We start from the raw sequence: 11024 nt of genomic DNA, 5'->3' as shown, positions 1-11024 counted from the left end.
CCACGGCGCTGAGTGGCTCAGTAGTCACCCGCTGCTGCCCACAACGTCATTCGCGTGTCGGCCGGAACGAACGTTCCTTCGTTAGCAGCTAAACCTGAGCACGTCCTATCACAGTTCATCAGGCTGGAAGCTTCCGCTGGGGTGCACATTCGGAATTAATTTGAGGATCGGTGCCATATAATAAACCCACACTGCCTGCGAGCTGTAGCTAAAGTTATAGTCAGCATGACTGCGAGGTAAAGGCACCCCATACCGTCAATGTCTTAGGCTTTTACCGTTGCATGGCTGCGGAACGCCTATAATTGTATCTCACTCTACACTGGCACCGATAAAGGTTCTTCTGTAAAGCGCAAAGTATGCCCCTGTTGCTGGCGGGGTATATTGTCACGTATGACACATGTGGCTTGTATATTGTCACGTATGACACATGGGGCTTCGAAAGAAGACGGCTAAAGAACAGGTTTAATAGCTGCAAACTCGAAGCTGAAACCAAGAGTCCGTGACGCCAAGCGCTGGCTCGAGTCTTCTCGTCTTCACTGGGTTGCTGGTGATTACGGTAGTGGCGTTGCTCCGCCCCCTCTTCCAGGCATCGACTGTATGCCGCGAACAACGAGGGGCAGTTGGATGGGTTGGTTCTGTAGCTTGTACGTCAGCGTTCGTCGTATGGCATGAGGTGCACGACGTGCACCACGTCGGACCTTGGACTTCGCTCGAACACCGAGTTCGCTACATCGGGGAGTACTTCATACTTGAGGTCACCAATACGACGATGTCTCTTATGCGGGCCAAGTACCGCTTCAGTAGCTTTCCTCTAAGACCATGGCGCCATACTGGACTACCAGGGCACGTCGACAGAGGTTGTAGCAATGGATGTCTGCCGATTGTTGCCGTCGAATCCTAATCCTTGCGAATTACCGTGCTTCGTCTCCTCGCTGTTGTATTTCTTCCGCATTTTCGTGAGTAAGATAAGTCGAAAAGTGAGGCAAGGCCACATCGATCAATGTATTCACGTGTCGTACGTGTGCCAAATAACATAGATACAAGAACGTTGGTTCTTGGATCGCGGTGTTATATGCGAACGTTGCAAAGGGACGCATTTCGTCCCACGTTTGGTGCTCGACGTCTGTGTATATCACGATCATAGGGGTAATGAATTTTAAACACGAAAGAACGACGGGACAAGCGCTTGTCTTGTCGTTCTTTCGTGTGTCGTCTCCGTCGCGCTCTAATTTTATAATCACTATGCACCAAGTTGCCCAACAGCTTGTTTCACTGAAATATTGGTAATGGTCTTGTTCAGGCTCTCTGTGAGCCCATTTGTTTGAGGACGGGTACGGTGTTGTGCGGCGGTGGCTGGTTGTTGCGGAAGCGGGGTATGTCCTTCATGAGTTGGGACGCCAACGCAGAGCCGCGATCTGTTGAGAACTTTAGGAGCACCATACCCCAATACAATTGATTAACTACAAAACTCCGCTATTTAAGCGCTCCTTCCAAATGGAAGTGTTTTAGATTCCGCGTAGCGACTCCAAGAGTCATTTGCTATTACGATCCATCGATTACTTCAGTTAGAAAGAGGAAATGGGCCCAGTAGGTACATTTTTTGGGGTTAGAAATGCGTTCTTGGTGGCTGGATAGTTTCGAGGAGTTCAGCCAGCCGGGTTATTGGTTTTTTACCTGTGGCATTCCCGGCAAGTTTCTTGAAGTTCCCACTAACTTGAACAAACAAAGCCAGTAATTGTTTTCCCGTATCTGCGCTGATGTAGGGCTGTATACAAGATGTCCAGCGGTAATCTGGTCATGATAAGCGTCTATGAGTTCTTCGCGAAGCCTGTCTGGCATGACGAGGAGCCACGAACTTTCGTTCGGGTTAAAGTTCTTGTAGAGCATGTCTTGCCGAAGACATAACACTAAAATTGTTACAAAAAAAAAAAAACATCGGTTAGGTCAACATCATCGCGTTCGAGGTACGCAATCACATTATGCAGCTCAGGATCTCGCCGCTGCCTTGCTGCCATATCTAAATCCTGCAGTATGTCGAGAAAGACGTCCATCTTGCACAGCGTAAAAAACACACGGGATACGAGTAAGAATTGGACACCACAAACGCTTTGTGGTGTCTAATTCTTACTCGTGTCCCGCTCGTGTCCCGTGTGTTTTTTACGCTGTGCAAGATGAACGTATTCCGACTCGCCCAAATTTTTGACCTGATTCGAGGAAGACGTCGTCGTTAGTGTCGACATTTGTAAGGGCGCTTGCCACTAGGACGGGCAGTCCACATCACTGTACTGGCGATCTCACAAGTTGGTTATGGTAAAATCAACTCCCTAGAAGCGAAGGCTGCAGCTGATAAGTCGCCCGCACGGCTCTATGAGGTTAGTAAGTCAACACAGGGGATGCTAATCTGCTGTGACCACACAAAACCACCACTCATACAGATAGGGCTGAAACTTGGTAATTGCGCAAATACCCACGAGGTACTCTTTTTGGTAGTCTAATAGGTTCGTTCCGCCTTCGTAAGTGCCCAAATGGCGTAAGGCGCTCGGTCCATTACTGCATATGAATAACCTGCAGCGCCAAGTTCCGTACCGGATGCAGTATGAATTTTGGTCTAGGCATCTTGGTCAGTGTCCCAATAGAACTGTTGTTCGCGGAGCCGCTTTCAATGCCTCGAATGGGTGCTGCTATTCGTAATTGTAGTGAAATGGTACGTGCTCTTTTGTAAATTAAGTTAGTTGTGTAGCTACATGATAGAAGTTGGGGACAAAGCGTCGGTAGTAAGCAGACAATCCCAGGAATGTCCTCACAACAGACTTGTCAGTTGGTGTTTTGGAAAGAATGAATGGCAGGATCTTTCGCGGGGTGTGCACTGACATCTTGCTTGCTAATAACGGGATCTAAGAACTTGACCTCATCGTACGGGAAACGGAATTTTGAGCGTGAGGCCAGCAGTTTTGATAGCATTTAGTACAGCTCTAAGCCATCGTAAATGTTCGTCGAGTGTACGGGAAAAGGTAACGACATCGTCTAGGTAAACGAGGCATGTCTGCCATTTAAGGCCGTCTAGAACGGTGTCCATGATGCGCTGGACAGTTGCTGGTCATGTACAGAGCCTGAACGGCATCACTTTGAACTCAAAGTTCAGTTTGGGGTAGTATAGACCGTCTTTATCTGCCAGTACACACTCTTCAGATCAATTGGCGAGATAGTCAGGATGATCTAGGGTGTCATCAATACATGGGAGGGCGTGCAGATCTTTTCTCGTAATTTTGTTTAGCCGCCGCAAGTCCACCAAAAAAACCTGTTCCATCCTTCATCTTTAAAAGCACCCGCCCGGCAGAGAAGGGGCTGTTGGACGGCTAAATATCATCGTCCTTCAGTATTCCTTGAACCTACTTTTGGTATTTTTTCTCATTTTGAGGACGAGACTCGGTATAGCTATTGAGAAATTGGATGCGCCACCTCATCAGTGAAAATTCTATGTTTGGTAACGGTGGTACGGCCAACTCTGGAAACCGCGGCAAAACAGTGAACAGTGACGGAATCCGTTGAGTAGTAGAAAGAATTCACAACTTTGCTGCTGCCAAAGCTTCGGGATCGACATCAAGGTCTAAACTAGCAGCTTTTTTCTGTGGCGCGATTTGGCGGCCTTGGGCATAGTAATAACAGCTGAAAGTTCGGTAATCTCTTCCACGTTGGCTGCGGCCATGCCATCGGTCAGATATTGTCGCTTGCCCGGAAAGTTGGGGGATAGACTTTCGCGCCCACTGGAGTAGGTCTCAGGCGACATCAATTCCCCTCTTTCTTGCGAGCCACTCGGTCATGCTGCTCGATGCCATCTTCGACATCTTCGAAGGCATTCTGATGGAACTAGGCGGGAGTACGAGGCGCGATGCGCGACTATGGGATGGGATCACAGGAAAAACTTTCAGTTTGCTCTGACTGCCACGTCATTCCAACTGTATGCTTTCCCTGTGTGTTTTGGTGTTTTGGGGAGCCGCGGTCAGTTACCCCAACTGCGGCGGGTGTCATTTATTGGCGTCGGTTGGTGCGCATACCGGGCTCTCTGAAGGAGGTTCGCCGGCCCGTGCTCGGTATACGGCTGCGCTTGGGGGGTCGTAAGGAGGTACTCAGCGTGAGTGGGATGTGCCCAGCGCCTCACCACAAAATCTCAAGAATGACGTTTGGGTCTTTCAAAGAGGAACACTAATGAACATGTTTAATAGATTCAAACTAGAAGCTGCAAACAAGAGTCAATGATGATAACCATGATTTCCTCGTTTCTTCCACGCACCCACAAGGGGGGATTGGCGAGGGCTAAATCACTTCAAAATCAGGGGAGATAGCACTTACGCGCTAAACTTGAAGGGCGAAGCTTTTGAAGGTGAGCATTGCCGGACACGTCGATAAATTCCCGTATCATTCTTTGTTTACATATCTGCGGTACTAGTAATCGTCGTCATATGCATGGAACAGATCGTCGTCCTCACGCGGCGAGTGGTGGATGGAAAGTAATCATCAGCATAGTAGACTTCTACCAGCGCTTCTTCATTGACTCGAAGCAGCGGTGGTGGGATCTCCAAATCCTCTCGGGAAGGATTGGCACACTCGTAACCATATCTTCAATTATCCATAATGGCGTCCAGGCAATGCGGTGGCCGCTGTGACTTCTCCAAACCAGGGTGCCTTTTAATCTTAGAAGTAGCGTTGTAGTTTTCTTTGGATGCCCGGTTGCGCTTGACGACAGCGCTAGAGTTTTTCTTTTTGCTAAAGCCAATGCAGGAGCCGAGGAATCGGCAGTCGCCGCGAGGTCCGCGCTCACGAGCGCTGGGCGTTTTCTCGCTCCTCGGGGTTTCGGCATATGTTCGTTTTTTGTTAAAGTGACTGCGCGTGCCGGAGACGCTCGGCCGTCGCCACGGCGTACGTGATAACGAGCGCTCGTCATGTTTTTGCATTTTTTTCCTGCAACGGTGAACTTAAAGAGGACGATAAATTAAAGTTCGCTGTGATTAAAAACCCAGTTCTATTAATTATGTATCCTTCAGCAAATAAAACGACCTGAAGCAGGAAGGTAAGCTTGAATAGAATTATAGATATATCACCCGCCGCGGTGGCTCAGTGGCTAAGGCGTTGCGCTGCTGAGCACGAGGTCGTGGGCTCGATTCCTGGCCGCGGCGGCCGCTTTTCTGATGGAGGCGAAAAGCAAAAATGCCCGTGTGTACGAGATTTCGGCGCACGTTAAAGATCCCCAGGTGGTCAAAATTAATCCGGAGCCCTCCACTACGGCGCGCCTCATCGCCTGCGTTGCGTCGGCGCGTTAAACCCTACAATCAATCAAATCAAGAATTATAGATATATCCCCTTTTTCATACCCCAAATTGTTGCCAAAAGAGAAAATATAAGCGGAACGTATAGTGTCAGCCCCGAATTCTCAATTGGCTCCTTCAAAAGCAGATGTCTCGCTTCCGAGAAGCGGAGCAGACGAGAAAAAAAATATTCAATTGTTAATGACGAGTCCGTGACGCGAAGCGCTGGCTCGACTGTGCTCTTCGTCTTCACTGGCTTGCAGCTGCTGATAGCTTAGCAATATGGTGGCTGCTATCATGTCTTGCGATTGTGCTGTCACGAATCAATTGGGAGCAGCCGGTTAATGCTCATATTGTTGTCCACTGTAGTGATGATGCTAAGGTAAATATAAGGACGACTGATTTATTGAAATGCCCGAAGGGAAAAAATATTTTTGCGGTAATTATTTTGAAGAGTTTCCCTGACCTCGGCTGCGAATAACGGGCTTGGTTATGGTTCGCATAACATTGCCACATATATGGGCTGCAGAGCTCAAAAGAGGAATGCAAGCCAGGTGGACGCAGTCTTTCTGAAGCAGTCACCTACGCCATGGTAGAAAGTACCTCATCATCAAGAAAATAGGGCTTTCCTCGAAGACGCGGGCTTCGGGTAAGGATAAAGCTGTAATTGGACAGCAGAAGCCTGCCTACTTCCTCCGGTGCCGAGGTGACGAACTCCATCCACCCACTCAGCTGCTTTTACACGCTTTCTAGTCCCCTTAACCATTTTAGACTTGGATTTTAGAAAATACTTACGTGTGTTTTCTTTTAAAGCAAGGCTTTTTACCTCTACCCCCAAGGGTTCTTTCGCGTCCGTTGGTGTCAACAGGAGACTCCTGCGAAGAAATAAAAGAACTTCCTGGCACCGACAGGAATCGAACCTGGAACTAATGAAGTAACGAAGCGAGAGCCCGTTGTCTTACCGATTTAGCTACGAGCCCACGCGGGCACGGGGAGGACAGGTGGTGCACTTACCAAGCACATCCACGGGTTTACCCCTGCATTCTCGCTGAATGCCACGTAATAGCGTTACACGACCTCTCACGCTGCTGTGCGCTCCGCCCACAGCACGTCTATCGGACCTGTACGCGTTTGCGCATGTGCTAGGAGTTACAAAAATTAAAGGTAGCTCACACCAACGCATGGCATCTCCCCTCTAGTACGCCAATGTGCTAAGGCCTGTGGCCTCCAGTGTTCACGTGAAAAATGGCAGCTCCTTGTCGTCTGCCCTCACGCCAAATGACACATCAAGTAACACATTCAAATACTTGATGGCCAGGCCACAACTCCAAGCCACAGCATCAAGATCCTGGGCCTACATCTCCAGGCCAACACCAAGAGTGACGAATCCTTGCAGCGCCTGAAACACAGCATCAATCAAATCTTCCACCCGATCAGGCGAGTTGCCACCAAGAAGCCAGGCCTCCAGGAATCTGATGCCATTCGATTAATTCAAGCTTTCGTCCTCTCGAGAATCACTTACATCAACCCTCTGTCTTCTCGGCAAGGAGGACATAAACATGCTGTATATAATCATTAGAAGGACGGTTGAGCAGGCCATTGGTCTTCCCATGAGTGCGTCCACAGCGAGGCTGCTTAGCACGAGGTTCCACAACACGGTGGAAGGGCTGATAGAGGGCCATCTTTCCAACGAGAATCTCCGAATGACCAGAACTCCAGCAGCTCGCCGCATCCTTCACCAGATTGGCTGGGCAGCACAGAATGTCTCTCCGCTTTCTGGTCCTCCTCGTCCCGGACTCTTGGCGACAAGAACTAAAGATGCTCCGTTTGCTTGGAAACATGAATTCCTCACACGACGAGGGTTGCCGACAAGAATGGGCTCAAGCTCGCCACACCACCCTCGGTAGTGATCATGCAGTTATCTACACAGCCGCCTCCTAACATTGAGGGCAGCAGTACGTCATCATCGTGGCTACCTCCAGAACCAACCTCTTAGCGTGTGCCTCACTCAAGACCCAAGACATGACGGCAGCAGAAGAGGCAGCCATCGCATTGGCCTGCAGGGATTCGGAAGATAGTCACCGATTCCGAACAAGCCTACCGGAATTACAATTCGACTTGGGTGTCTCGACCTGCACTGCGTGTGCTAAAAAACTCCTCCCCAAACAGTTCCATTCAGCTCATCTAGACAACCGCTCACGCTTTTATGGAGGGAAACGAATACGCCTACCAACAAGCCTGCGTTTTACTCCCCGTACTATGGAGCTGCACGAGGAGTCACCCGCTTGTCTCGTTCAGGGACATAACCCACCATTATCGCCTTCAGAGACACACCCTACCCTCACCTTACCCTGACATTTCAAGAGAACAACAAACTACCCAATGGCTCATACAATCCGGTTCCTTCCCACACCCGACGCGTCTTCACTTGATGCATCTGAATCGCAGCAACGCTGAATATAACTTTTGCCCAGATGTAGGAACGCTCGGCCACATAACCGGAGTGTGCGGCTTTATCCCTGAGCATCCTCCTCTCTTTCCGTCAACTACCCAAGAAGAGCAATGAGAGATGCTGCTGTCCAACCCCTTTCTGCCTACCGAGCTTCAGCTGGTGGACAGAGCACAGGCGGCGCGGACAGCATATGGGCTGCAGTGAAGGAGCCTGGGCCGCACTCCGGGCCATTCTGAATAGAAGTGGTGTGGGTGCCAGGCCATTCAGGGATCACCGGCAATCAGCTGGCTCACCAGCTGGCCCGCGAGATTACTAGCCGGGCGCCGGTGATCCCTTGGCCTTCCCCGCCCTTAGCGGACGAGGCATATTTCTACAAGAAAACCCTCAAACAACACTACAAGCATCTCCGACACTCACTTCAGACCCTTCCGTCACCCCACACTTCCTTATCTACTGCAAAAGTGCACACCCTTCGGGCGATTCAGCTGAACACTCTAATCACTCCGGCACGCCTTTACCTCTATCGTCGTCGCTCAGACCCATCCTGTCCCAACTGCGCCTGTACGTACGCAAATGTTGAGCACATCATCTTCTCCTGTCCAGTCGCCCAGCAGTCCCCTCATTACCCTAACCCGCCTCTTCCCAACTGGCGGGTGTGGTTGGCGTCGGCGGCCCTCGACGACCAGCTCAGCATGGTTCTTCTGGCTGAAGAACACCAATAGGTCTTAGTCTGACCGGAAATAAAGTCTTTTCTCTCTCTCTCTCTCTGTTCCTCCTCATCCTACTCTTCCTGGTGGTGGTGGTGGTGGTTCCAGTGAAATGGCGCGTACCCACTCAGGGGGATTGGCCAGGAAATGGGCGCCTTACCGAAAGAAATTAGGTAATTTTTGAAGGGAAAGAAAAATTCTTAATTATTAGGATGGATTAGCAGTAGATGAGTAGAGAAATAAAAGTAAGGAGAATAGAGAAAGAAAAAAAAGGGTAAAAACGAACACCATTTAATGAAAATTGGAAGTAAGAAACACGAAGAAAGTGGAACAGACGAAGCAGTGAGCTTGGTGCGCATATTCTTGACAAGAAAATCCAGTTAGGCTAAATGCTGTCTAGCACGGCAGACGGCCTGATTCCGGGATGAATGAGTGCAACGCACTGCAAAGATCCCCGTGGCAGAATCCCAGTTCCTTCTCCCCGAATGACAAAAAAACTGTAGCAGACAGCGGGAGGTTTAGCCGGCTGCATGTACTTTCTAGGTATCTTCGTCTTATCGAGGAGAACCGTCGGCAGGAGAAGAAGAAATGGTCGATTGTTTCTGGTTCTTTGCAAAAGGCGCATAACGGCGACGGGGCCAGATTAGAGCGGTGCAAGTAATAATTTAAATTTGGAACGCGACAGCGAAAGCTAGTGAGGGTTACTTCACAAGCTCTCGACTGGCTTATGCTGCACTTCCATGAGTACCGGAGGTGCTCGAGCTCCGAGTCATCGTAGGTAGAATTCCTCCTCTTTTTGCTCCTTCTTCCTCTTCTTCCTCTTCTTATTAATCTTCTTGATCATCATCTTCTTCTTCTTCTGCTTCTGCTTCTTCTTTTCCTTCTTCTTCTTCTTCTTCTTCTTCTTCTTCTCCTTCTTCTTCTTCTTCTACTTCTTCTTCTCCTCCTCCTCCATCTCGGCCGCCGATCTCCGTCCGCAGCGGCAGACAAGGAGAAGTGAGAGCGTCTAACACCGGGTTTTAGCTTCTTTTAATTATATAAAAAATTGTTTCCACTTATGTGCTACACCAATACAACTCAACCAACCACCGTTCATGCACTATGCATTGATTTAACGTTACCAAGAATATCTTTTTGAAGTAATAAAGTGTATGGTGAAGTGCATTTCACTTCTTTCTGGTTTAACTATTTGCAGAGCGACGTGAGTGAATTTCAGTGACGTCCAATAGGTAATCGTTGTGGGTGCCGCTTACAGCTTCGCTTTCCAACCACATTTACAGGGTGGACTGGCGCGAATTTTTTTTTATTTGGACACTACAAGCTTACAAACGAAAAATTGAGCTTGTAGTACAAGTAATTAGTGATTACATGACAACCAATACGGCATCAGGCAAATAAAATGTATTTACAGCGGACAAATTTATTTTGCTTCTTTTCATAAACGTTCGACAGCAATGAGCCCTCAGAAAAAATCAGGCCTGTAGAGCGAGTATTTTTATATTTAAAGCCGTGTCATCAAACTAGGAATTCGGTTCTTTGGGGTCCCCCTGACGTCAGTTTGGCCTTCACTGAAATGGCTTCCTTTTTCTACTGCTTAGCTTTAGCGAAAAACGCACAAAGGTGACATCTATCGAAAGAGTCACCCTTGAAGAGCTATTTTCCAGCAAACTAGCTGTGTTGGTTGTGTTCTCAAATTGCTGGAAGACTTTTGGTTTATGTCCCAAATACCTGACGCCAGAGCCGAAAGGGTTAATAAATACTGGTGGTTAAAAACCACAGCTGTGGCTTCGGCTCTCGGAAGTAGCGGCCGTGATCATCCATAGTCTGAAATTCGGAATTCAGAGATGACAGGTTAGCTAAAAAATAGTAGCCACAGCACGATGATTGCGGACGGCCGGATGTTTGGTGTGCACCCTTGCCACTGATTCGGCCTTTCTTTCCAGCGATAGCTAACCCCGGTGTGCGATAAGAGTGACGGTTGGCTAGACAACAAAGATATGTCCAGAAGCACTTGTAAGTCAGACTGGTATCTCGCGTCTCGGTTGAGCACCAAAACCGCGTTCTGCGACGCACCGAATGTGCATGTAGTCGTCGGCTCGTCCATCCTGAAACCTTTAGACAGTAAAGAAGAGCCCGCCAAGGTATTTATCATGGGTGCGCAACTCCTGACGCAATAGTCGAAACCGAGTCGCTGCATGCAAACGTTGCGCGCAGTGTGAGCGGTAGGCCGAACCACTGTGTATTACGTCGTTGTTTCTGATCTTGATACTGAAAACCTCTGCGTGCCGTCCTTTGACATCATGATGACGAGTAAATACACCGTAAATTGTGACTTTGCCCATATTTGCACGTGTTTGTGAACTAAAACCCCGTTAAGTAACACGCACGAACTTGTTTAGTTGCGCGACGTAAAATTAAACAACGAGAACGTGATAACATGACAAAAACGCATGCAGGAAGCATTTTGTCGAACAGAAAAAAACCGGTTTGGTGACAGTTCGGGTCCAGGCGAATTTATTTCGTTCCGGTTCAGTTCCAGTTCAAAAAAAGTACGCACCGAAC

General features: G+C 48.8%; 1 protein-coding gene across 5 annotated transcripts in view; it reads left to right on the top strand.

The window, feature by feature from the left end:
• The first annotated feature begins 10444 nt into the window (after window positions 1-10444).
• Window positions 10445-11024, top strand: part of LOC144175340 (cytochrome P450 3A14-like) — a 123299-nt gene continuing 122719 nt past the window's right edge. For 2 of the 5 annotated variants that reach the window (XM_077704469.1, XM_077704423.1), the window contains exon 1: window positions 10594-10616. In XM_077704469.1, coding sequence (XP_077560595.1) covers window positions 10613-10616 — 4 coding nt within the window. In that variant the 5' untranslated portion in view covers window positions 10594-10612. Of the gene's footprint in view, window positions 10617-11024 lie in introns of all 5 variants that reach the window. The other 3 variants (XM_077704429.1, XM_077704450.1, XM_077704462.1) reach the window with 3 other exon arrangements.

The sequence above is a fragment of the Haemaphysalis longicornis genome, unplaced genomic scaffold (genome assembly GCF_048455015.1).
Source record: "Haemaphysalis longicornis isolate Haplotype H1 unplaced genomic scaffold, Haemaphysalis longicornis Haplotype H1 scaffold_1, whole genome shotgun sequence".
NCBI classification, from domain to species: Eukaryota; Metazoa; Arthropoda; class Arachnida; order Ixodida; family Ixodidae; genus Haemaphysalis; species Haemaphysalis longicornis.
Note: the sequence above shows the minus strand (reverse complement) of the source record. Positions and strands in the feature narration are given on the sequence as shown.